The sequence below is a fragment of the Pezoporus occidentalis genome, unplaced genomic scaffold (assembly GCF_034315485.1).
Source record: "Pezoporus occidentalis ecotype Australia unplaced genomic scaffold, CSIRO_AGI_Poc_V1 ctg149, whole genome shotgun sequence".
NCBI classification, from domain to species: domain Eukaryota; kingdom Metazoa; phylum Chordata; class Aves; order Psittaciformes; family Psittacidae; genus Pezoporus; species Pezoporus occidentalis.
This window is the reverse complement of record NW_026913305.1, coordinates 2,232,757-2,260,642: the sequence shown is the minus strand read 5'-3', so window position 1 is coordinate 2,260,642 and position 27,886 is coordinate 2,232,757. Positions and strand designations below refer to the sequence as shown.

The window sequence follows — 27,886 nt, the reverse complement described above, 5'->3', positions numbered from 1 at the left end:
AGCACTTTTTTTGTTTTTAATTAACAAAAGTGTTCTCCAATGATGTAGTTTTAAACCTCACAGGAAATAAGGTACTAAATACTTCGAGGATGAGGGCATGAATAAAACCTCAGCAGCTATTTTTTGCCCTGAGGTGGTTCTACTTAAGAGTCTTGTGCTCCTCCCCTTAATGCTCACTCAGTGCACCACTCCTGTTAAACTCCTCATCTCTTCTGACCTCCCTTTTGCTCCTGCAGCTTCCATCACTCTCCTAGATGCTTTTTTATTTGCTCATCTTATACCAGTGAGACTCTCCAAAATAAGCAAAACTATCCCCCTTTATTTCATTCATGCATATTAATCTGCTTTTACTCTCTTCAATCATTTCCCCCTTTTTTTAGTTGTTTGGATGAGAATCCTCCAACACAAACAAAACACCCTTCACTCCTATATGGTTTAGAGAACTACATTTAATTGCTTTTCAGGCTTTCCACCTATGCAAATGGAGCAATTCCACTTATGCATTGCTAAATCTGAAAAATCCTGTATGACAGCAAATTCATCTGCCAACTTTACTCTCCTGCTTTCTTCATCATCTTTACAGATTTATGTCTGAAATAGTAATGGTGGGTTTCAAGAAAAAATGTAGCCATTCAATTTTCTGACATTCCTTCAATAACGCTAATGCAAAACAGGCTATACATCAGAAGTGCTTTCTGATGAGACTGCTAATCTATTAACTCTTCCATATGGAGCTGGGGCTACTGCAGCTAAACTGCTCAACACAATCGACAGGCTGGGTGAGTACATTCTAGAAACTGGAGACCACCAATTTCCTATTCTTCCTGTGCTGTTCCAAAACTACTTCATTTTCAGCACATACCTGAGGAAGATACAGTAAGACCCAGTAACCTTGAGCTATACTGCCATATTATTTGATAGAAAAGAGAACTAGCAGTAAGTGAAAACCAACAGACGAACAGAGAAACCTGAACTGGAGTGATCTGCAGAGACAACCTGGCTACCATGCAATGATCTGTAAGCCAGGATTTAGGCACAAAAAAGGGAAAAAAAAAAAAAAAGGGTTTGTTGCCTCTGCACCCTTTTGTTGGCAAGAATATAAAGTGTCCTATGGATGAAAGCAGAGAACAGAGGACAAAATAAAAATGCCACTCTTTCTTCAGACAAAAGCCTCAGATGTGTGTGGTCCATGTGACAATACTCAAGCCAAATCTGGCCACAGGGCAACACCGTCTGGTCTGACTGGGCAACAGCAAAATTTCTGCAAGTGACAGGCTACTCTGGTGACAAAAAATGTACTGAAGCAAGCCTTGCTAACTAACTCAGGAAGAGAATGTGGAGATGCAGCCTCCCCTTCTCTCTCAAGGAAGGCATAGTGTCACCCCTTCCCCAGTTGCTGAAGCCCTTCCCCAGGCTGCAGTGCTCCAGGAACTCGGCTCTGTCAATCTTGCCCAGTGCTGCAAGGGCTGCACTACTCCCCGATCTCCTGTGACAGGAGCCAGAGGCTGGGAACTTGTGCACCAAAAGGGAAGTGCTGCCAGCACAGGACCACTCCAGCACATGAGGAGGGCTAAGGACACTGATCCCTCCCTGCACCTACAGGCATGGAGCAGAGAGGTCTTGAAATTCCTCACATACTGTATTGGCACTGAGCAGCTCCAGCAATGAACGGCTGGGCCATCACCAGCTGATCAGGAGGTGGTGTGAAAATTGCTTCCATTCCTGAACACCAGAAATGCCCTGCAGTGAACTGTAAAACACTCGTAACTGTTATAACTTGGAGTATAAGTATATTCTTCTCTTTCTATACTTTGTTATCTTCATGCCACTATTAGAGAGATATATTCTGTTCCACTGGATTTTAGTATTTATAGTAATTAGTGCAAAAATAAATATTTCTCTTCAAACAAGTTTTCTCTTCTGGAGCAAAAGGTGAATGCGCATTTAGTACTATACAAAATAAATATTACATAGGGTATGGAATATGGAGTTCAGATTAGAAGCTGTAAACAGATACTGCTCTGAAACACACTTTACAGGATTGACTCTAGGATGTAGGATTAGCATAGCCTCTTACTTCAGAGCTAAGTACATTCTGTTTGTAAAACTAATTTCCATAAAAAGGCTTAAAGAGCCTCAACTCCTTTTCAGTAAGTGTAGTCTACTGGTGGCAAGGCATTTACATATGCATTAGATTTTTAAAATGATGGAATTCAAGATGTTCCTGCAACTCTAAGCCTGTTTTATAAAAAGTGAACTCGAAGGCTTACAGCTTTTCATTACACTACCGGGGAAAAGCCAAGAACATGGCACTTGTGCTACAAGAGTATATACATTATTCTTATCATTTGATAAGGAATGCTTTATACATTCCTCACGCAGCAAAGTGCAACTGCATCTCATCTTCTACCTAGCTCTGACAGTATTTTTTCCTTTTGGTGAAAGAAGTCTTTCAGCATTATATTCACTGAAGAAATCAAGACAGTATCATACAGTGCAATATGAAACAAAAAATAAGATCCTTCTATCTAGAACTATTGCACATCTCACTGATGTCATTAAGGATTCTTCCTTCTAAATTTAAGAACAGTTATGTGCAACAAGTTAGGTAAAGCTTAGCACTGTCATATTTGGACATCCGATTTTGTTTTCAGCAAGGTGGTGTCCACACTGCATGTAAAGAACGAGTTTCAATGTACTATTGAAGTCCAACAAGAGTTTTGAGTTTTGCTTCAAGAGCAGTCAATTGCACAGAGAGGTAAATGGAGACAAAACCCCCCAGTTTTTTCCTTACTGCAGAGAAGCCTTGAGAAAACATAATTTTGCAACAAACATGGTAGCATCACCATGCTACATGTCATATAGAAGAGAAATTATACTGACATGAAAATGGAAATCACTTAATTGAAAAAGAATGATCAAGGCATTATAGGGTCTACGTATTATGAAGTTTTTTATATGACACAGCAGACCCTCCACCTGCATTTCACTTCTTGTAGAACTCGTTCCATTTCACCAAATTGATCCATGATTCCAGTTTTCATAAAGTAGGCAAACTTAGGCTTCAGATTCTCTCTTCTTCTTTCCATCTTCTCCTAAATCACTGTCTTCCGACTGGCTACTGCTAAGGACTACAAATTGTCCTTCTCCACTGTTCTGGTTGGATCTGCTGGAAGCAGCTATTAACCGGCTTTGCTCCTCTAAATCCTAATTTGAGAAGGGGAGTGGGGAAATCAGAAAAAGAGTATTAATTTCAAAGCCATCTACAACTGAAACAGGATACAATTCCAATGATTTCTAAACTATCTTTTAATAGGATCAATGGACAGCTTTCTGTACAGAGGGAATTAAAATCCTGGATAGCAACCCAAAACATTTACCTTTCAGCAGTTAGCATTATTAGAACAGCTAACACAATACTACAGCTGTACCTGTAACTCACAAACCACAGCAGGTTGGAACAAGTATCTTCAACTACCCTGAGGTGCTGCAGCATGTCTGGAGAAAAGCAATGAAGGTGGCACAAGTCTTAGGAAGAGCAGCTGAGGGAAGTGCAGCTGCTTAACCTGGAGAAAAGGAGGCTCAGGAGATTTTGTCACTCTAAAACTGCCTGAAAGGAGGATGGAATGAGGAGGTGGCTAGTCTCTTCTCCCAAGTAACAAGCAATAGTACAAGAAGAAATGGCCTCAAGTTGCACCAGGGGAGGTTTAGATTGGATATTATGAGAAATTTCTTCCCCAGAAAGGTTGTCAAGCACTGAAACAGACTTCCCAGGGAAGTGGTGGAGTCACCATCAGTGGAGGTAATTAAAATATATGTAGATGTGTCACTTGGAGACATAGTTTAGTGGCGAGTTTGGCAGTGCTGGGTTAGTGACTGGACTCAATGATCTTGAAGGTCTCTTCCAACCTAAATGATTCTGTGGTTTTTACAGCCCCTTCCTCCCTATATAATTGATCCCTCACCAGCAAATGAAATTATTTTGGGCCTGTGATAGACACTCCTTCAAGTACTGCTCTTAAGTATTCCTATAAAGACACTTTGCGGTTTATCTCAGAAGAGCTCCTTTTAAAAACCACTATGCAAAATTATATAGAATCTGCACAGGAAATACTCCTAATAATGAATTCCACAATGTTCTATGAACTTGCACTAAAGAATATTATATTGGAGCCTGGAACACAAAACTGCAAGAGAAGGTAAGCAGAATTTTTAAGAAAGTATTAAGAAATAATGATCCGTGTACCTTTTCAATTTGTTTCTGTTTATTCAGTTCTTTTTGTTGTTTCTCTTTGACTCTATCCATTTCTTTCTGCTTTTCTGATGCTTTTCGATCCTAAAGGGAAAAAAAATGTAAATGGAGTAACAAACACCAGCCTGAGATGTTTGATACTCTACCAATTTGCTCAAAACTGTTGCACCACTGTTTTGCTCATTCTTTTAAAAGACTGGTATGCTTGTTAAAGGTAACAAGCTGAATCCTGTCTTGAATATTGTTCCACAGCGGACATTGGTCAGTCTTTCCATCTTGAGTTTAAATTCTAGAAAGCAAATCCCTTAAAGTACACCACCACAGTATTACCGCAGCTATAAGCATCTAGCAGAACATGCTCTATTACATATTATACATATCCTCTCCCTTCAATTCACATAGGTATCCCTTGCCCCCAAAAAAATCTTACCAGTTCTGCATGAAAAGCAATCTGTTTTGCCAGTCCAACAGAGTCACAAATCTAAACAGAAAACAGATCAGAAAAAAATCAAAAAGACTCCAATAAAAATGCCTTTAAAATTATGCCAGATTCCCAAAGTAGCCATACCAGCATATTAGAGTACTTACGGGTAAGACTATCACCGACTTAACTGTTTTTTGGTACATTAACAAGATACTACCCTCACAGAAACCCTCAGACAGCCTGAATGTATCCAATATCTTGGAATCCACACTGATCCAAGTATAAACATCAGCAATACCTTTTCCCCTTCATTATTTGATTCAAAGATGTAGCAGATGGAAGTTTGGCGGCTCTCAACTCTCCCTCCTGAGGTTCTGAGCACAAATCCAAAAAGGCGCTTATTCTCCTGATGCGTAGCATACAAGACTACATTGGGCAAAGGAAACTGCCAAAAAGATCAAATAGAGACATATTAAAACTGGTTCCAAGTTATTTTCTGTATGAGCTTTCAATATACTGTATGTTAATCACTTCACTATCATAAAGGCATAACTAGACCAGAAAAAGTTACAACCTGACCAAACACATAGTTATAGAACACCGATGAGAATCCAAGGATTAAATTATTCAAAAGACAGGCAAACTTCTAAAAACTCAGTGCATGTAAGAACGGGGGAGGGACCACAATTCAATGTGACTCAGTTTCTACATGGGAAAACAGCCCTTTTTTATTTTCCTTAAAGAGACATCATTCATACAAATTACACTTGTGACCAAGATTTCAGTATCTGGTGCAGGTAAAGGCACTACTTGTCCAAAACCTTTATGCAATTAGTTCAGCTCTCCTGAACTATATACAAGAAAAAAGAAAAACCTCAAAATTGTCCAAAACATATCTTCATTACTGCCTTACAATAAACTATTTTGCACTCTTATTCCTAAAAGAGGGCAGACTTAGAAATTTCAAATGTACCTTCTGAAGACTTAGTAAAGAGTCATTTTTTTACTGCTGAAAGCCTCAACTAGAGCTGCGATAAGCTGTCAGATGAGGTTTTCCTGACCTTAAATGTACACACTTAGAAATCTGGACATGCACTCAGCTGACTTATCTCACCTCTACAAGCTCCTGGCTTTGGGGCAATTTTGAATGTAATGACACAAAGGTACAGAAAGCAAAAAGCGCTGCTTGGAATATCAAGACATTTTCACACCATCTGGATTTACTTTTATGGAAATAAAAGTAATTCAAAATTCCCCCCAAAAACATGTTTTTAAAAGAAGACACAAAGAAATTAAATGACACATCATAAACTGCATAAAGAGCAAAAGAGCGGAACATTTTTAAAATATGAAAAATAAAGACTACCATTACTAAAGAATTAAGCTGGTTTTATCTGATAACCTGAGGAATAACCCGCTTCCTTCTTTCAAGTGCATTTTTTATAAAGAACGAGGCAAAAAACCTCAAACTGTACAACATATTAAAAACCAAAAACCTAAAATAAAACCAAAAAGGACCCAACACCAAGCAAACCCTTCTGGGCTTCAGAACTCATTTGAGTCCAACTTCAATGTTAACTCTTTAATTAGTAATATAAATGTTTGTAATCGCACATGTTAAAATACAACATTTCAAAAGCCCATCTGACCTACTGTTAAACCTGATTTGCTAGTGGTTATCTATTTTTAAATGCTGTCAGTGATTTTTGCTACCATCCAGTAATATTATTTTTAAGGGAGCAGAATGACATTGCTGGTTAGTTATCTTAAAACATAAAGTTACTTACTCGTAGTCTTGTAACTTGTGTCTGTGGATCAATTAACCTAAAAAGTTGTTTTGAAAAACAAACCAGAAAGTAAGTTTTACCAAAGTGAAAGAAGATCATTTTGTAAATAAACATCAGGAGAAGTCTGGCAGGAAACTTACTTTAAGCAGCCACATGTGACTAACAAATGTGATTCTGTCATCCGGAAAACGTTATGGATGGCACGAGCTGCCAGTATTTGACGCATTGTTTCATAAACAACATCTGGACTTTCATCAGATTTCACCTCCATAGAGCCAAGAAATCTCACAATAAATAACTGATGAAGAATTGAATCTAAGACAAAGAAAAGTATTAAAAAAAGCTAACTCCATTTTGAGTTTTGCATCCAAACCCAAAGATGGACTTCACTAAACTCTAAACTTCTCATACCTTGGAGAGAGATTGCTCGTACCTATGAATTACAGGTACCATTACCAAACAGCACATCACACATCTTCTCATTTGGTTTAATGAATACAAAAGGTGCAATGGATTATTTTTAAAACAGACTTTCAGACAGTAACCTGATTTAACGCAACTTGTCCAGCACACTGCTGATTTAACCAAGCATTCTAAAATTGGCATCAAAGTAGGAAAGAGCAGCTATAGATGAAAACAGAAAAATAATTTTAAAAATCTCTTTTTATTTTGCGTTGAAATGAAATGTTTGGTTTACCTTCTGTTTCAGATTTTGAGCCTCCCAATTCACCAAAAGGATTTGTGCGTCTATTAAAATGAAAACATTAAACCAGGAGTCAGATTACAAGAACCACTCATGAGTAACGTAGTAGTCTCATGCTGCATCAACTTGTAGTAACTTCACAGACTTGTAATCCAGAGGAATAATATATGATAAATCATAAGATCAAGCATTTTAATCAGGAGTTAGACATAAATTGCTATATTCAAGGGCACAAACCTTGGTATTAATGTCCTATTGCTGCCATGGAGAGTTTTGCTCACATAGTACTTTAATACCTGAATTAAGAAGAAGTCAAAACCTTTATCCTTGAAAACAAAGAACAGCTCCAGGAAGAACAATCAAAAGCTAGTCCTTTCAGGACTCCATAGGAGCACCACCCTTCTCATCACTGTCTCAAGTTGTTGAATTACTTACTGAAGTCACTGGTTTTGTTTCAAATGCAGCTTTCTGAAAACACCACTGGGTTTTTTACTCCTAGAGCTCAAGAGAAATGTGGCTATTTCTGGCTCTCAAAGACAGAACTGCTATCAGGTACAACAAACAGTGAAAATACTCTAGGCTTCCAAGTCTACATTTTTCAAAAGCAGTAAAGCAATGCTGAAAAGAGTATGGGAATTGGAGAAATAGTAGAACCTTCTAAAAAAGACAAAATCCTCTCTCTTTGGCTAACTGGTGTCTGAAAAACTGTGGTCAATGGTTCAGTAAACTTCAAGTTCGGTTTTATAGGGGAGCAATGAAGGTGTCACCTCTCAACAGTTAGTGTTCTAAAGCAAACTGCAGAAGAGACAAAAACCTGCCAGTTTTGTCAATGAACTCTTCTAACTAATCAATGTTGAGTTTAATGTAGTAAAATTGTTCTAGACTGAACTTTGAAGAGGGCATTGCTACAATGTTTAATTAACATAGATTCTGTCAAGAAAAACCCCATCAAATGCTGACCTGTGGCAATTCAGTAGTGGGAAATTCTACTGATGTCTTTTATTGCTCAGACTTTTGTAATTTCAGATTAGACTGGAACTGTAAATGCAAAACCTCACAGGATTTCTGACGAGGCAAACAGAAAATTTAAATATGTCATCAGTATCAGAAACTAAGGAAAGGGTTCTTTTTTAATCATTAATACTTCTAAAGTAGCATGTTGCCTATCTGCACAAGCACGGCAGTTCTTTACTGACAGTGATGCTAATTGAAAACACTGAGTACAACTCTATTATTTCTGCTATGAAAAAAGTATTTTCTAGAATAGAATTATAACTGATGACATAAATTTAGCTGAAGTATTAACCTCTCCACTTCCTGGAATACAGGTCAGTCCATTCTTAAGAATCTAGCTAGCCAACCTGTTATCCTGCCATACCAACCAACCAAAACAAAAAAACAAGTTGACTACGTTAAATGTATGTAATTTTAACTCTTGCATATCTGTAAGGTGCAACTGAAAACTCATATTTTTCTAGAGGGCAAAGGGATAAAAGTCATTACTGTGACTAGAATCATGTTAATTAGTTTTCATCTTTTTGGCTTTTTCTGTTGTTAAGAGCAGCTGGATCTGCAAATATGTTTCCTTAATACCCAAATTCTGCACATACAGTTCCAGAAATGCAGTGCAGATCTGCAGGTCTTTCTTACTATTTTTGAGTGGGAAGTTTACAAAAAACAAGTAGGAGAAAATGTTTTTATAGTTCGGGAAGAGCCCTTTGGCAATTTTAGTTCGTCTGTATATGAGATTACTCTAGAAGCCTAGATCATTTTCACTCACCTTTGAGGTTAAGAGGAGTGTCATCGTATGCCATCATCACCTGGAGACAGGGCTACCAAATTTCTCTTGAGTTTCCAAGAGGAAATAACCCAAGCTGCTGGGTGAGCAAGCAATAGGAAAGGAAAATACTTTGTGAAACCGAAAGATTAAAATAAATCAATAAATAAAAGCATTAGCTGTTAAAGCAAGAAAAGCTCCGTTAAATAGAAGACTGCACCCTGAATCTAGAGCATGTAATTAAGCCATTTTTTTTTTACAACTTACTTTGACTATTTAAAAGATTGTTATACTTCACTAACCACTGCAAATTTCTGTGACATGAGTGCTCTGGAGCTGCAGCATCAACATGGGTTTCTTGTTGGTTTGTTTTTAAATTAGTAACATTAACTTCAGGATTTTGTTTCTTTCTTCTTACATTTCCTACCTGCCTGATTGCCCTGAAGATTTTGTTTGACCAGGAAAATCTTCACTAACTGGAGATATTATGTCAAATTGTATAGGAGTGTCAGGTGCAACAAGTGAATCCAAGGAAAGTGCCGATAAACCTGCTGATTCAGATCCCAGTGACCCTGTACTGCTAGTACGAGCCGCAGGAGGACGAGATTGTCTAAAACACAAAAAGATAAAAATGAAGATATCTTCAAGTTTCAAGTTGGTTGATAATAAATTAAACCATATGAAAGATCAATACAGTACTCCACAGCTTGGATGTAAACAACACAAAACTTAAAAAACTGATGGTCAGGCTACAGTAAACGAAAAAGGAGTCTATGTTCCTAGTCAGATTTAACTTAAAGTTACTACTTGCATTTATAATTGCATCAGATTGTATTATATTTCACATGTGATTATATACTGATGTTAAAACATCTGAGGTCTGTTTCCAGGAGTTAGGTACATTAAGGAAAGTCTCATTATGAGTTCACACAACAAACCAGATATACAATGCAATCAACAGAACTGTAGTCAGATGGAAATCTGGATGACTTGCAACAATGGATGCTACATGATATTAGAAAGACGAGTTGAAGAAATTTTCCTCTAGCCTATCACAGATTTAGTTCTGAACATACAAGGTTTTGCTGTTTGTTTTTCCTGGAACTTTATCCAGGATTCTCTTTACAGACGTGCTCTTCTAATACCTGTAGTTCATTAACTTACACAGCTGGCCGCATGCTTTCATGCCTCTGCTGGAAAGAAGGGGATGGAGTAACAGCCTCCAGAGCTGACTGATTCACACGTGCAGCGATTTCCTGCAAGAGAGGGATGGGAAAAAATAACTGAAAACATTTTCTTCAAAATAAGCTTTAAGATTTTAGTTTATATGCAACTGACGGAAGTTATAAACAACCCTTTGTGAGAATCGAGCAGCTTTCTTTTCCTAAACTCTCACTAACAGACTTGTAGTATTTTCTTCTAACTTGCAAAATATTCTCCGCTGTTCACTTTCTAAATTTTAATGAATGCACTTGCTTTGCTGTACTGCAAGTGTTAATTAAAGCCAGCAACAGAGAAAAGTCCCAACGAGAAGGCTGGTAAAATATGCCAATGTAGCCAGAGAAAAAAGAAGAATCTCATTTGAGAAATGCAGTCCTCAGCTAGTGCCTAAAACCTAAAACCATGAAGATTCATGCCCTTAAAATCTGGGAACACTTAAATGTTTCTGAAAAACTGAGACACGAACAAGTACCAAGTGAGGACTGTGTTACAATATTATTTCAACAAACAAGGGACCATTTACAGTTCAAGAATTCCATTTTAATCTTCAATTGGAATCCCTAATTCTGAAGTATTTTATGTTGATTCCTACACTTCATGGGGTAAAGCCAATAGTGAAAGCCCTTAAGGAAAGAGAATCTTTGGATGAAGAAGGTGCAGCTTCTTCATCATTTTGTCTCCTGCATTTTGTGTGAGTGTATGACTCAGAAAATTAAAGTAAAAATGAGAATTACTAAAAAGCCATTGGGAAGAGAGGAAAAGGCACCAAGACTGAGGTGTAAATGCACACACCTTCACTGATGCAAGACAGCTGCACCCATTTATGCCACGACTAAACAGAAGCTCAGCTGTGTATTCATCAGAACACATGCTTCAGGTAACTGTGCTCTGCATTAAAACCATTTTGTTTCCTATCTGTATAGTCAACTTAGACAGTTGGCCAGGTGCTTGTATTATCTACAAAGTTATATTTAGCTCCTAAACCAAGACCTGGCATGACATACTTCTATTTCATCTTGACTTTCCAGATCATTTGGCAAGATACTTGCATTATGTAGGTGAGCGATGGCTTTCTGTATTATTCAACAAGCTGCCTGTTGACTGCTTTGTCTGCAGTTTTCATGCTGGTATATGACCACTTGAAAGTTTGCTTTCCAGTAACGTGTTTCAGACTTCAGCAAGGACATTAAGAGTACAATATCACTTTGAACAAACTTTACATATAGACAAATGCTCTGTTATGAAACAGCAGATTCAGATGGGCTAATTCCCCTAATTTAGCAAGAAAGAATTGTTATATAAGTCTATCAGTACAAATTTGCTAAATAAACATAAATGTAAGGCATCTAAATGACATTAATTTCCTTACCCAAATTCTCTACATGAAACAAATAATCAACTTCCAACTCCTTAAGAAGGCAAATGACTCATTCATTAAGTGAAAATATGTTTTCCCTACAAAACTCTCTGCTCCTAAGATTCGTATTTGTAATGTCAGTTTCTTCTGGTAGGAATTAAATGTATCCATCTGAGTATTTGTCATAATGCTTTTGAACAAAGTGTCACATACAAGATACAAACACAGGATCCTGAAGATGGCAAAAAGCTATACCAAATATAAAAGTCAGATATTCTTATCACTTTCTAGATAACCATTTAGATGAAGGAAACAAAGGACTATATGATTTCATAATATGAAAAGGTCATAATCAGACATGTCTGAAGTACTCAAGCTGAATTCTCTGCTACCCAACTGGATCCAGCTGATCTGTTTATTTTTGTATGTATTTACATCTTAACATATTATTGATAGTATAAGTTTTCGTCAAGTTACCTCAGGGTTTTCACTTAGATATATCTGTTTAGATATGTTGTTTATGGTGCATATCCACTGAAAAAAAGAAGGGAGGGGGGAGACAAAAAATTAATTTTACAGTTTTTTAAAGCAAACTGGATTAAAAACCCAAGTTGGCTCGTTTCAGCACTTTTTCCTGATTTCTTTGTAACCTACGACGCCCTTTATATTCCATTCCTGGCAAGCAGGCGGGAAGAAAGAAGGTTAGGAAAGCATGAACAGGGAGAAGGAAAAGCAGCATTTTGTCAAGATTTCCCTATTCCTAGCTATTTAGCTGTGGGTTGTGTGCCTTGTGGGTTCTTTTTTCTCTTTTTCTTCCATATTACTGAAGAGGACTTGTGGCAATCATAACTGCATTTTTTTCTCTAGGATTTAAACACAGTAATACTCTCTCAGTTAAAAAGTTCACTGCTTACCACCCAGAGAACACAAAATGAGTATTCCAACTATTATTACAAATGTATTCCTTCTGAGCCACAGAAAATCACTAGACTGCATGCAAACCGCCTATAAGCTTACCTCTTCATAATCTTTTTTACTCTCTGCCTGTAAGATTGAAGACCTGAAAGAGGAGAATGGGAAAGATAACTCCATCACTTCAAATGCATTCAGACAGGAAACTTCATTTTCATGTTTCTACAGTGCACAACAAATTAAGAAACGCTGAAGATTCTGCGTGCATGCTGAGTACAGTCAACATTTAACTGGGGGGTGGGGAGAAACCTACATTTTCACTTCTCTTGAAAACAGAAAAGGAACAAAACTCTAATTGTGCCCATGTAATACTTAGGCACAAAACGCAGTAATATATGACTGTAAACTCATTATGGTCATTTTATTCTGAAATACCACTCAACTACATTATAAAGCTTGTGACAAAAAGCGCATACGAAAAGCGCAACACTAGGAAGTTAAAAAGACATCCCAAATTTTGGTTCTAAATATCCCCCAAAATCTATCAAGCTATAATCTGGTCAAAGGTAGATCATCCTTCTTTATTGAATTAGTGAGAGCAGTATTACATACAGGTAACAGCAATATAAGGAATATAAGAATACTCACTTTTTGCCATCAAATGATGTTATCTGAAAACAGTACCGTCTGTCTTCACAGTCCACAGCCATTACAGAGCAATTGTCTATATCCATGACAAGTCCCCCAGCTACATCACCTCTTGCCTGGCTCATCAGATTTCCACCTTGAGTGAAGTAAAACTGTCTCTCCCAGCTGGAAGATACCAGCCCTGTCTTACTAAAAGATAAAAAGAGGTTCTTAGTAGATCTGGAGTTCAGCTAAGCTGAAAATCATTTCAGCACAACAAACCATCCCAGCACTTAAGAAAACTTTTTGCCAGTTTAAAGTTTTAGGTTAGCTTTACAGTTAAATTAGTCTCTTTCCATCTGTGGTTCTTCATGCTAAACCTACTGCTGGGCAAAGAAAACATGAACAATAGCTTTTTTAAATTATGTGAAACCATTTAGAATAAAAAGGTCTAAGTATTTCAGTTCTGATGATCAGCTTTTATGGTATTATCAATATCATTGATAAGACTTCTGAACTCCATATTTATATTGTTAAGTTTTCAAGAACTTTACGTTAAGAATTAACTTGGTCACGTAAAATACCTCCATTGTCTCAGTATTTTGTACCAGTCAACAAGACTTCCAATATTTTGCCTAGATCACTTTGGTTCTTGGTTCAGATTTTTTTTAATTTTTTCCCCAAAATAAGAAAAAGAAGAACAATCTGAAACCAAAACCAGGAGGAATATTTGCAGTTTAGCCTCCCTTTCTGTGCAGGTACTCTCTTCAATATTAATTGCTGCAATTGTGTTCTACTACAGAACCCATGCCCCATTCAGTAGGTATGTTATTCTAACTGTTGTTGTAAAAATAATCACATTTAAAAAAAAAAAAACAAAACCTTGTAGTTTATTATATAAATTACAGAAAAATAATCTGTGTTGCAACTTATTTTTAGTAACTATAAAAATCAGCTGCTAATAAACAGAGTAGCAGCTCCCTCCAGTGGGCAAAAGAGACCATTTGACGTGTATTTCAGTTTGCAGAGACCGTTTTGCCTTGTGTATCTCAAGCCTGACATATTTCATTAGTAATCTGAATCCCAAAGCTTTAACAGATACTTATACAACAATCCTGATAGCTGCAGTCCTGTTGTCCTCCAATCACAACCCAGTGAAATTACACTTGAACTTTTTGGTGTGAAAATTCAGCAAAAGTAGACTAAAATCAGGGTAACTGCTTTGCACCCAAATGACACTATGTCAATGTAACAATGAACTTAATCCCAATTAAGTGAAGGAGTTGAAAGAAACAGCGTAACTCCTGTGTGACTTACTCAACTAAGTATGTAACATCAACATAGCCAATTTCAAATAAACGTTGCATACCCTTTTAGCTTTCCTTTCCCAAAACTGTGCAATGTTTATAAGTAACAAGTTTGCCTTACTTTCTTGCATTGAGATAGCCAGCTTTCCGTGTCAGGTTTCTATGAACAGGAAATTTCGTAGTATCTGGATCAGGCAGATACAGTGGATCACTGGCTACTTCCAAATCCTCTATAGTTTGTTGCATGTTTTCTACTTCACAATCCATTTCCCTGCGAACACTAAAGCAAGTAATGTGTTAGTAACAAAGATAATCCATTCAGAGAAGTAGAAACAGAAAAAAATCATTGTCTTGGTAATAGTTCAAAATTCAACAAAGCAACTTACTTCTGTACACTTGTGCCAATGTTGGTCAAAAATTCTTCCAGTTGCTCAGTAAGATTTTCTGAACCCATTTTAAAAAAGCTTATCTTAAAAAAAAAAAAAAAAGGGAGAATTTAATAAAGCTACATTAATAAAACTACATAAACTATTACAGATGAAACCATGGTTTTGTCTCCAAGTGAAAGCTGATGCTGACATTGCAGTGGGATTTCATTGTGTCAAGAGGATGTGCAGTCACCTGGAGGAAATACAGAAATACACAGAAACTGCTCTGGAAAAAAAACAAGGTTTGATCTTTCAGTGATCCCAAGGTGTCTCCATACTTTGTGAAGGCCACCATTCTGCTATTGTGTTATGGATGGGGCTACTGGGGGCACAGGAGAAGGAAAACCTGTGAGGACTTGTCCAGGGCTGTCCTCCGACTGTGGACCCTAGCAAGGGGAGCTGACAATCTGCATCTTAAAAAGTGTACTCATATTGGTCCAGAAAACCTGTCACATCTGAATGCAGTTTAGCCATGTGAAATCTCAGAATGGGAAGCCAGAAGCATGGCCCCACCCTTCCCATTCTTAGATTTAGAAAAAGCCTGCACCTGAACAACAGGTTGCACGATCAGTTCTGTTACAGAAGCCATTCAGAGCTTAGGTCTTAATATACAAACTGCAAAGTTTCAAGAAGCAAGAGTTCTTAAGCTGGAAAGCTTTCACACAGCACGTGGAGGTTAATTTCTACCCAGGACACTGTAGCAGCACCGGATGCTGGGAAGATTGACTTTTCCTTTTTAAAAAACCCCCAATACTGATGATATACTTCTGAAAAGACAGACTAAGTCTCTCCATGGAACTTTTTCATAGTTGTATTTTCTATTGCACTTCCTCAAATAAACCAATCATGAACTCATTTATATTCAACAAAAAGCCAGAATGATTTCTAGCATTCCACTTCTTCCTTTCCTTGGCTGAAAACAGTAGTGATATGACTGTGAGAATTATCCCATCTCAGAATAGCTGCCACAGGAAAGAGTTTGTCTCCACATTACTAAGAAGGTACTTCCCTAGGACTTGCTGCATGAAAGTTTTAATTAGCTATTCCCATTAGTGACCGAGTGGAAAGAAGTACCCATCAGTGCAAATTTAGGCAGTGCATTAAACTGAGCCATCTGTGTTTCAGGGTAGAATTAGACCTTTTATTTGTCACCCAGACTTTCCTGAAAGATTCTCTGATGGTAATGAGGGCATATCATAATGAGATTTATACACTGAGTGGGAATGAGTAGTGCTGGCTACTGACAGCGTTCACAGCAGCAGCTATGACAGCTACAGGGATGAGGATGGAGCACATCTTTTTCTCCATTTGCTTCCTTGAGTTGTGAAAGAGGTCTTGCAGTGGATTTCAGGACATCAATCTCCATGAAATACTTTTACATCTTCTTTCAGACCTACAGCTTTCAGAATATGAAATTACCTGAGCCTGCATGTATCCTAGCAGGGGTTCTAGCATAGCAATTTTCTTTTTGTACTGAAGAGTATTTAATGCACAGAAATAATGCATCATAGTTTGATGCTGTTTTTTCCTTGAAGTATATACATCTTCCATAACTTCAGCCTTGATCTAAAGAGAAACAGACAGGGGGAGGGGAGAAAAAAGAAAGTTTAAGACTTGATATTCATCATATGCTTTCTGGACAGGTTTCTAGCCAGCATGATGCAAAGCAACACAGCTGCCCTATGCTCTATCATCACTGCACATTTTACCCTGCAATTCTGCTTCTGTAATTTATACATGAGATACATGAAAAACAAACACAGCTTTCTTTGCTCCCCAGCACGTGCGGCTATTTCTTTACAAAAATAAATTTAATCCCACAATCTTAATCATAGAGCATTTTCAGTGTTATGAGACAGGCATGTATTACAGAAACCTGCTTCTCTGTTCTGAAGCAAACTGTCTAGACTGCTAAAGCAAACTAGCAAACTTCAGGTGGAATCTGCCATACACTGCCTTCCATTATAAAAATATACATATTAGATTAAAATTATTTCTTCTCTAAAAATCTTTTTATTATTTTGTTTTACAAACCTTTTCATTTTCCCTTCTTTTTGACAACCGACCGTATCTGGTAATGGCAGCGTCATGATCTAAGCAAACAAGGGAATTTATGATCATTTTGAGACATTTATGACTTATGAAACAGAAAACCTTTTATACCACTGTTTTGCAGAGCCAGCTGAATGCAAAGTGCAGTCATATTAAAACCTTTAAGAATTGTTCTTGTTTATAATTACTTCACTGTCACAAATACTTGGGCTGAAAATAAAAATCTTAAACAGATGCAAATATGGCCAACACATACAAATCTGTAACAGTTATAAATTTCTAATACTCTTCAAAGACAGAAACTCCCTATAAGTAGAGACAATTTTCCATTATGAAATCCTGCATCCTTTTTGCTTCTAAAGCAATGAAGCAATTCACATTGAGAGAAGCAGAACCCTTAATCTTTACTTACAGATTACCTTTTCTATGATGATACGGTAGAGCTAGCTAAAATAACTTCTGACAACAGGGGAGGGAATTATCAAACTAATTGTAGTGAGGTAAAATATGTTTATGAATCCAGTCCTGACTAAGAAGTGAACTAACACCTTAATATTTTTTGTAATTTTAGTAGCATAATCATAAATGATTTAATAATTAGGTGTACATCTAAGGTATTGTAAAAAAAACTACTATTATCAATTTGCCTTAACACTTTGGTACACAAAGTAGGGATTTACAAAGTGAACCAACAAAAGCTCTGTGCCTAAGTATCACTGAAAAGAATTACACCTTAATTACTCACTTTAAGCCTTGAAAATATCTTCCCTAGTTTTCTAAGTAATATCTATAATATATTTTACACTTACCATTGCTTGCAATTTGGAAAACTTCTTTTAGAGTCAGTATCTCTACAAAACAATATATCACAATTTAAGTAAGTTGTTATTGACATAACATTTCTATATTGAGGTTTCTCATGCAATGTTTCACTACTGACCAGTTGTAGTTCACACCTTGTAATATACCGAGTTACCAGCACAGGCACTATGTGGCCAGGAAAGTCTGCTCCTACTTATTGCCTGCCAGTGTATCATTTACATGGCTAGCAGGCTTACAAAAAAAGACACCATACTTTCTTTTGAGTTTAGTCCAACCATTATATTCGTGTCATGGTATTATAATATATATAAATATTACCTAAGCATGCAAGTTATCTGAAAATTATTCTTTCCTAATGTTTACAGTAACTGCATAATTTTCTCCTGGAATAAAAGGTGCTTCTATAATGTAATATTTTTGTTGAAACCTTAATAGTGCCAAGTCCTTCAACTGTAACACTCTCATGAATGGAAATAACTTACTTTTTTTTTTAAAATTGGGAGATGCATACTTTGAGAGCTGAAAAATAAGTGGTGTATTCTATTTAGTGAAACAAGAGCTGTGGAAATCAAATGCTATGGTTTTGTTACTGTTTGTTGCTGTTGGTAAAAACAGTATTTATTTGAGTGCTCTACCTTTAAGATCCCTTTCTTTAAACTGGGTAATAGGAAACATCATTGCATCTGCAAGTTGAGTTGACAGTACTGCATGGCAAGAGCTGAGCTATAAAAGACAAGAGAAAGAAGGAAATTTTAGGAAAACAGTGCTGAGACAAATCAAATCAAATCAAGGTAGGTTGACATCAATTTCATTCAAAAAATACATGTATAACTAAAGCATAATTTTACATATTCATGTTTTTGCAGCTATTCTTCTCTAGATTCCTGATCTCATCACTAGCTTTTTATAGGAGACTCATTTTAGAGTTTAGTATTTGTCCCTACTTTTGCAACTTTACTACAAGTTACTGGATCACATTAGAAGATGGCCTCATACATTCTGATGACTAGACAGTTTACTTCTCTGGTTTCCCTCCAGCTACATCACAGCCTTTCACAGCTTACAGACGTAGAACAAACGTGTTCCTCCTCCCAAAATGTTTAAGTAGTGTTAAAAATGTAAGGAGAGAAATCACATCAAGAAATCCTGATTCAGATCTTAATGGTGCCAAATTGCCTTTCATAAGAGTCAGCTTCTGTCTCTGATACTGACAGCAGGAGGTTCCTTTGTCAGTCGGGCACCTAAAAATCAGGCAATATACATACCCTCATGAAAAACTGTTTGTAACTGCCATTCTGTAATGGTTTTGGCTGTGCCTACAGGAAGTGAAACTACATTCTTTCTTAATAACATATCCTCATTTTGCTGAATTGATTCTTTTTATCTTCAGGTTGTATAAGTAGATGCTGCAATATACAATGAAGTGTATCTTACTGAGAAATTAAAGCCGTTTCTGTGTTGCCTATCTTGAAAAAGGCTGGGATAATTAAGCAAGTTAAAGTCTATGTATCAGTAATTAGTAGAAAACATTAGTAAACAAGTGAAACGAATACAAGCACTTGCCTCATCTATCACTTTTGCAAATTGCTGTAGAGTGGAAGTCATCACTTCATCATCTCCCCCTAGTGGAAAACGCTAGAAGAAAGGAAAAGGAGACTTGTCTGCAGTGTTTTCTGCCATTCACAAAACTGTACTAATCATGTCTCAACTCTCATTAAAAAAAAAAAATCCATTTTTAAAAATACATGAACTTAACGATTTTATAAATTAATTAATAGAATTCATAAAAAAAAAAAAAATCAGGAAATTTGCAGCCTTGGCATCTATGAAAATTTTATGCAGCTTTTCACATTACGATTTTTACATTTATCAAAAATTAAGCAATACTTGGTGCTCAACTTAAAGTTTGAGCTCTTAAATTATGTGCAATTTTTAAACCATCCAAAAGAGTTTACTTCTATAATGCTCTGATGGAGACAAGAGCATGACCAAAATGATCACTACTGAAAAAAAAATAATCCAGTTGAAACACTGTATTTTTAAACTAATCTCACCCCTCTAGAAAGTCTCATCAACCAAAAATAACTTGCAAAAAGTATTCTTTCCAGTTCACCTCATTAGGTAGAGAATGAGGATAGGGAACACCAGCCTCCTTAAAGGAGGAGCTCAGCAAAAGGGTCCCTGCAACACAGCTGCAACTAGAGTACCTTCATAGGTACCTCTGGAGTATGTGATGGATTCCACTACCTGCACTTTCAGGGATATAATTATTTTCACAATAAGAGTAAATTATAGTTGTTAAATGGAGACTGCTATGCAATCTCTTCTGTGTGTGACTAGTAAAATTAAAGCCCTTAACAGTAAACAGGTTCATACAACAAAAATCAAACACCACCACCATCCTAAACAACCCCCAAAACAGTGCTCCAAAAGTAAAATCTTTCAGAACTTACCAATACTCATCACGGTAACAGGAACTTCATTCTATTTTATTTGGAAGAACTAATATGAAGACAGTAGATTTGGCAAAGATTCAAGCCACCAATTACAGAGGTTCATTTTATCTGGATCAAGCCTAAATACATTCTACACTGTGTTTCAGGAGATAAAAGACTACAAAAATACATAGTCCTGACCACATGAAGACAACAATGATTTACACAGTACCTGTTTCTCATATTCCTTCAGAAGCTTTGAAGTCAGATGTGTTGCTGCACTTAATTCATTCTGATTTAAAAAGAACAAAACCCCAAGCTTGTTAGTTGTTAAATCAATATTAAAAAAAAAAACACATTTGAAGAAGAAACTATTACACACATGGAATTTGAAATCTGACTACAGATTTTCATAAAAACCTAAAGCATCCTGCCCTTCCATTTCTCTAACAATATTGAGAGTTTCAGGTAATCAGTCATTACAAACACCAAATTCACACCCTGTACTATGTGCACTGATTTCTGTATTCTTCATGTTACACAGTGCACATTTGCATTTGATTATTTTAAATTAGCTGTCCTAGTTACTAAGTATGAGGAATTTTTCATTTGCAAAGGAAAATGAACCTCAGTACTACCTGATTACTAACTCCTCTGTACTTGTACACAAGCAGGACCTAATTAGCAGATTCATGGTATGGAATAACTGCATCTTTCATGATGCAGTTGAAGAAGAAAGCACAGAAATTAGAAATTAAATAGAAACGCAGTAAAATAAAACTACATGGCAGCAAACCTACAATAAACACAGTAGTCATTAAAGTAAAAATGCCAATAGCATAAAAATATGAAAAGCAAGAATACCAAATCAGCCAAAAAGTCAATCGGTTCCAGTGTATACAAATTAAAAATACAGCCATAAATTCAGTTGTTCAGAGAACCACAAAAAATAGTTCTGCCTTTGGCATGAAAGAGCAGTTACTTATAGATGACAAGTGAAACATTAACATACTGTGGGTAAGAAATAATCTCCCACTTGGTACGTACTATACACACTAAGATTGCGATGGGAAACACTGGGGAAATACAATAGAACTACTAGAAGACCAGAAAAAACTTTTTACTGGTCATAACAAATTCTGTTGAAAATCACAAGAACTTATCTTTACCACTCCCTAGCAAACAGAAAAATTATTTCATTCTTATTTTATTTCAGTTCCACATTTAAAGAATATGAAAGTTAAAAAAAAAAATTGCTTCTAATAATATTTAAAAAGAAAACAAAAGCAATAGACATGAAATGGGGTTCAAAAGCTTCAGGATGTATTCAGGAATTTCATTAACACTACCTGTGCATCATATATCCTGTGCATGGCTTGAAACAACTGATTGACATAATTGGAAATTGCAGCAGCATCTTCTTCAAATACTCCCAGCAAAGACCTGGTCTGTGAAAATGAAACAGCCAAAACACATATCAAGTTAGAAAAGTAGCATTTAAATGTAAGAGAATTTCAAAGTTCAATAGCATTGTTTCAGGTTTCATTACTAAAAGGTTTATAAACCCTCCAGCACTGTTGACAGGGATGATACCTGTTGCATGCCACAGAATCTTAAAGATACCAAAGCTCAGCCTCATTCCTACTGTCAGCCTCTCTCCAGGTCCATACAAGCGCATTTTCAGAAAGGAAAGGACCAAGGGAGATGTGTTAAGTGCAAAACAAGTTGTAACCTACTGGGCACCTACTGGACCCATTATGGTACATCCCTAAGGAAAAGGGTAAAGATAACTGCTGTTAGATAGCATGCCAGGTATACACACTACTTCTGCTGAGAGATCAAAGCAAAGGCTGTGGCTTCCTGCTTACCATCCATCCTGCACAAAGACAGTTGCTGGCTGCATGGACCTGTAATTCACCTGTGCAGTAACAGTCAACTCTGTGATCAAAAAGCTGAGGAACTAAAACCCAAACCAAAACAGGTCAATCTGCATCTTGCTGTTCTTAAGACACACTTGTCTTCACCTCACCACTCCACGGTGAAACAGAGTGAAAAGATCTGTCCTTTTGTCCATACCCCGGCTTGTGTCAGTCTGCTCCTTTGTTGGTGTCACCCACAAGCTCAATGACTATGCATCCTGCTGCATTGCCCACAACACTGATTAAGGTGCTTAACAGTATCCACCTCAAAAATCAACCTCTTCATCACTGTCCAACAATTAGTCTTCAAACCACTCATCTCTATTCTAAGCACAACTGTCCAGCCAGTTTTTCCACCCAACTCACAATCAGCACCTCCCTGTTTAGGGAGAAGAATGTTACCAGACACCATGGCAGAATCCTTGCTTAAGGTGAGTGACATCCACTGCTCTTCCCTGTAATGAAATGACTGACTCTGGATGAGAAAGAAATCAGGTCGCTCTGGCATAATTTGGCCCTTAGGCTTAAATGAGATGCTGATTCAGTCTTCCTGTATCCTTTTTACCCTTGGAAGCAATGTTATCCAAGCTATTCAGTATCCTCACCACAAGGATACTGAATAGCTTCCTTCCCCCAAGACAAAAACCCAAAGGAGAAAGAACAAAGCATGTTACCTGTAACTCTGCAGAGGCTACGTTTGCTTTTCCTAATCAAAAATACTGGTTGGGATGCTTGGATGTAGGAACAGGAGTGTTGCTTACAAGACCCACAAAATAAGCCCTTTAACTCTAGTAACATTTTAGCATGAGGATTGTGCTTTGGTTTTAGGCTTACACTAAAATTAATGTCCAGACCTAAAATGGAAATAATTATAAGGTACATAAATGTTTTTTTCCCCAAAAAAAATTATGATCATTAAACACTTGAAATTGTAAATTCTCTTTCTTAGTCATTCCTAGGCTAAATTTCCATAGTTCCCTCAAAGAGGAAGGGAAGGAACTTATGGGACCTGGGAAAAGAATGAAAGACTGACAGAAGTCTGGATATCAGGAAAACCTCTCCGAGTTCACAGCACTGGATCACACTGTGCACGAATGATGGTGTTTTATTATTAGAAGTTCTTTCTATGTCAAAGACTCACCTTAGAATGACTTATACTCTAGTCCATCTCCCCTTGAAGCACAGTTGTCTTTTTCAGCTACTTATTTTCTGCTTTTAATGATAATCAAGGAATACACATTAAACTCCTACAGAATATATTATTTCATCATTCTTTTGACATTAAATTCTTCTATTTAACTTGAATTAGACGCCTGGCTGTCTCACCATACTATACAATGCCCACAAGATACTTAAATTAAAAATAATAATAATTTAAAAAAAATTCTAACAGGATCATCAATATATCATTTTAATGGTGGTTTTAGTTTATAAAACAAGTGAAAAAGATGGATAGAGGAGGAAAAAGGTGGAGGAGAACTCACATGTTTGCCACGTGCGGCAACATGTGTCATCCTAATAGCTGAGGCTCTCCCATTAAAAGAGACATACATGAAAGAACACAAAAAATGACACAGTACCTTAACCACTGAATTATATACCGATGACCTTCCAACCTCAACATCAATAAACTTGGAAGATGGCATTTTAAAAGAATATCCTGTAAGGTTTCTGGATTATGCTTACTCTTTAAAACCAAACACTGTAGAGCAACAGCATTTCTATGTTTTATTGCACAAATATCAAGTTATTGATGTCCAGACTTCAAACTGACACTGGTTTATATTGATGGAAAGCAATAACCTGAAACTGTAAACCAGTTACGGCAGATTACTGCTTAGCAAAAAAAAAAAAAAATAGAGAATTTTTTTACTTATGTTTCTAGTAAAACTTCACATCGTTCTGCATGTTAAGATGCTTTCAGCCCACGTATGCGGGCAGGTACGGAAGAAACCACCAGTAATAAGCTCCATGAAGAAACCACCTTGTTCAAAGTCAGTGAGCTGTTAAGCATTCTATGTCATCATCTGTATGGCGGTGTGAAATGAGATACAGCCTGTACTATAGAATCATAGAATAGTTAGGGTTGGAAAGGACCTTAAGATCATCTAGTTCCAACCCGCCTGCCATGGGCAAGGACACCTCACACTAAACAATGCCACCCAAGGCTTTGTCCAACCTGGTCTTGAACACTGCCAGGGATGGAGCATTCACAACCTCCCTGGGCAACCCATTCCAGTGCCTCACCACCCTAACAGGAAAGAATTTCCTCCTTATATCCAATCTAAACTTCCACCATTTAAGTTTTAACCTGTTACCCCTTGTCCTATCACTACAATCCCTAATGAAGAGTCCCTCTCCAGCATCCCTGTAGGCCCCCTTCAGACACTGGAAGGCTGCTATGAGGTCTCCACGCAGCCTTCTCTTCTCCAGGCTGAACAGCCCCAACTTCCTCAGCCTATCTTCATACAGGAGGTGCTCCAGTCCCCTGATCATCCTCGTGGCCTCCTCTGGACTTGTTCCAACAGTTCCATGTTCTTTTTATGTTGAGGACACCAGAACTGCACACAATACTCCAGGTGAGGTCTCACAAGAGCAGAGTAAAGGGGCAGGATCCCCTCCTTCATCCTGCTGGTCACGCTCCTTTTGATGCAGCCCAGGATACGGTTGGCTTTCTGGGCTGCAAGCACACACTGAAGCCGGCTCATGTTCATTTTCTCATCCACCAACACCCCCAAGCCCTTCTCCGCAGGGCTGTTCTGAATCTCTTCTCTGCCCAACCTGTAGCTGTGCCTGGGATTGCTCTGACCCAGGTGTAGGACCTTGCACTTGGCATGGTTAAACTTCATGAGGTTGGCATCAGCCCACCTCACAAGTGTGTCAAGGTCCCTCTGGATGGCATTCCTTCCCTCCAGGGTATCAACCGAACCACACAGCTTGGTGTCATCAGCAAACTTGCTGGGGGCGCACTCAATCCCACTGTCCATGTCAGCGACAAAGATGTTGAACAAGACCGGTCCCAACACCGATCCCTGAGGGACACCACTTGTTACTGGTCTCCAGCCGGACATTGAGCCATTGACCACAACTCTTTGTGTGCGGCCATCCAGCCAGCTCTTTATCCACCGAGTGGTCCATCCATCAAATTGATGTCTCTCCAATTTAGAGACAAGGATGTCATGTGGGACAGTGTCGAGCGCTTTGCACAAGTCCAGGTAGAGCAAGTCTCTTGGCTTTTTTATTGTGCAATACTTTGGGAATGCAAGTAAGTCTGAGCAGAAACTCTTAAGTGTATATATATATATATATATACATATAACACTGAATAAGTGTGCAATATATGTCCTATGTCATTATTTAAATTGCACTGCTTTGCATTGCAAAAGACAATGTAAACTTGGCATTTGGTTCATGTCTAAAAACACAGTGGTTGGATTTTTATCCTGCTACAAGAGAAAACAAATGAGGTTTACATTTTAGAAAGGCCTCTCCTTCCCTCAGATACAGACCAAGTTTGATATGCTTATAAGCCTAAAGGTAAGTGTCTGAAACCTGTTCAAAGGTGCAAAACTGCAGAGCATGGTTCAGCACTAAACAACAACCTAGTCTGATGATCTTTTTCAATATTACAGCACAAATATAACAATCAGAAGGTCATGGCAGCTCCTACAGAAAGCTAGGGTTTTTCCTTCTTTGAGCAACATTTGTTGCCATTTTCATTGCACTGATTTCAAAATAACAGAAATGAACTAATGCAACAGATGACTACAGAGTCCTTCTTATGTTCTTCCAAGAGGCAGTTAGCCAGATTTCACCTGAAATACTAGCTTGACTGAAAGAGATGTAAAATATCATACCTAAAATAGAAGATATTGGAAAATCTACTAGTTTAAGCAAATAAAATTCATTGGGCTGCATTAGGCTTTGCTAGTCTGTATTACAAATAACCTCAAATGGAGGATTCTCAAGTTTATAATTATGTTCCAATATGTAACTTCTTTGCATTTGCTTCCCAAACAGCACTTCACTCTTAAGTGCCTGGAAAAAAAGCCTCTTACATCCCACTTTCTAGGAATCCTAAGTTTATCCTACATTTGACATTTCCTATTTTATATGAGTAATTCTCACTTCCATGTACTGAGAACAGACTTTCAAATGATAATTTTGTTACATTGCTATTATTATAACACTTTCTAAGATTTTTTTTTTCCTCTTCATGAGAGCACATCAGGTTTAGCCTCTGGGCCACAGACCATACTGCAGGCTAAACCTGATGTCTAGTAGTTCAGCTACCTGGGACACAGCCCTTTAGAAGCAATGACACACTTTCTGCATGGCTGCCTTCTCTTGCCTTTTTGAGGTTGTCCTTCCATTTGATGTAGTGGCTGTCATTTTAGTGGTTAAAATCCCTCTTAAGCAAGTGAAAGTTTCTCTTCCTATGGTTGATGAATCAAACCAACACATATGGTATTACATATAGGACATCTTGCTCATTGACATAAACAGTGCAGCAAAATAAGGATTTTAATTCAAAAGGCTGTAATAAAAGAAAACATACTATGAACTCTTTTTCCATCTAGGAAGAGCAGTACAAAGTACTCGCTGTTGTTGCTGCCAGCAAGAGAAACCACTACAACTGAATAAAGCATTTCCTGCTTACCGGCAGCGTGGAAGAAATGCCAGTGCAATGTATGGCATCACTGACAAAGGTCAAACAGCAGGAATAGAAGAGAAGACATCAGAGCAGGTAAAGGCCTCTCAGCACCACTCATTTCCCACCTACTCACAGCACTAACAACCGCCACCATAACCTCATCGATAACTGCTTTTCATACGTATCTATTGAACCCTAATGTGTGTTCAGTAAAAGACAACGATAAGAAAGATCGTCTTGAGAAGCGAAGACGGGTTTTGCCAGCATGAGTTCTACAAAACAAACCATGACAGCAGACGCAGGGTGCTAATGCAAGGGACTGAGGCCGAGCCACTACCCCAGCGCCGAAGCCCAGTGCCTCTGGAAAACCCGCACCGAGCTCGGTGCTCTGCCAAGCCCACCAGCCAGCCAGGCACCCGGGAGGACGCACCTCCCGGGGCACTGTCAGACGGGCAGCCCCAGCGAGCGGCTTCCGACCCCGCGCCCCGGACACGGGGAAAGGCGACAGGAGGCACCTGGCCACGCGCGCACCCACCGCCCAGCTGTCGGGAAGGGCTTCCCCAGCCGCTGCGACGGCTCTCCAACATCCCCCGACGGTACCCGGGAGCAGGGAGCGAAAAGGGCGCAGAGCAGGCCCAGCCCGCCCTGGCCGCCCCCCACTGGGCTGACTCACCTGGGGGCTGTCTTCCAGCGTCTCCTCGATAGGGAGCTTGTCAATGCCGGGCATGGCGGCGGCCGGGCTGACTCCGCCACTGCCGCACCTCCACCTCCCGCACCCAGCCGAGCCCTCCCCTGCCCCTACCCCAGCCACAACACTGCCGCCCCCGCCTGCAGCGCGCCGGATGTCCCGCCCCCCCTCCCCGCTTGGCTTCGCTATTGGCTCTCTCTCCCAGCCTGGCGGCTCCTTATTGGTTCGCGGCTGCGCCTGTTTGCCCGCGCCCGAGCACGGGACTCTTGGCGCTGAGGGTTGCGTCGCGCCTTTGAGCGGGGGCGCTCCCGCCGCGGGGCTCGCGCGCTCCCCTTGGAGGAGGGAGGCGCGGCCGCGTGAGGCGCCGCGCGCTGCGTGAGAGCGGGGAGGGGAGAAGGGCTCCTGAGGCAGCGCGGGGAGGTGAGTGCGGGCCGGACGGACAGGGCCGGCTGCACGCTGAGGTTGTCAAGCGCGGCGGCTGGGAAAAGGCAGGAAAGGTGGCTCGGTGTTACAGCTCCCTG

General features: G+C 38.6%; 1 protein-coding gene across 1 annotated transcript; it reads right to left on the bottom strand.

Moving 5' to 3' along the window:
• Nucleotides 1-79: 79 nt before the first annotated feature.
• Nucleotides 80-27,518, bottom strand: APPL1 (adaptor protein, phosphotyrosine interacting with PH domain and leucine zipper 1). The gene is made up of 22 exons (XM_062610697.1): nucleotides 27,351-27,518; nucleotides 21,454-21,552; nucleotides 20,337-20,396; nucleotides 19,233-19,304; nucleotides 18,305-18,392; nucleotides 17,657-17,698; nucleotides 16,830-16,888; nucleotides 16,215-16,361; nucleotides 14,754-14,836; nucleotides 14,489-14,647; nucleotides 13,082-13,270; nucleotides 12,539-12,581; nucleotides 11,999-12,055; nucleotides 10,108-10,199; nucleotides 9,371-9,553; nucleotides 7,161-7,210; nucleotides 6,604-6,778; nucleotides 6,464-6,500; nucleotides 4,975-5,121; nucleotides 4,683-4,733; nucleotides 4,247-4,336; nucleotides 80-3,207 (listed from the first exon to the last, which is right to left on the bottom strand). The coding sequence occupies exons 1-22, from the start codon at nucleotides 27,402-27,404 to the stop codon at nucleotides 3,058-3,060; spliced, it is 2,127 nt and encodes a 708-aa protein (XP_062466681.1). The 5' UTR covers nucleotides 27,405-27,518; the 3' UTR covers nucleotides 80-3,057.
• Nucleotides 27,519-27,886: the final 368 nt, after the last annotated feature.

Bases quoted from the DNA above. Each gene is read 5' to 3' on its own strand.
- APPL1 (XM_062610697.1), bottom strand. From the start codon at position 27,404: ATGCCCGGCATTGACAAGCTCCCTATCGAGGAGACGCTGGAAGACAGC. The intron at 21,553-27,350 runs GTGAGTCAGCCC...TCATTTTCACAG, and splicing joins CGCTGGAAGACAGCCCCCAG to ACCAGGTCTTTGCTGGGAGT. The intron at 6,501-6,603 runs GTAAGTTTCCTG...ACAACTTTTTAG, and splicing joins GTCACATGTGGCTGCTTAAA to GTTAATTGATCCACAGACAC.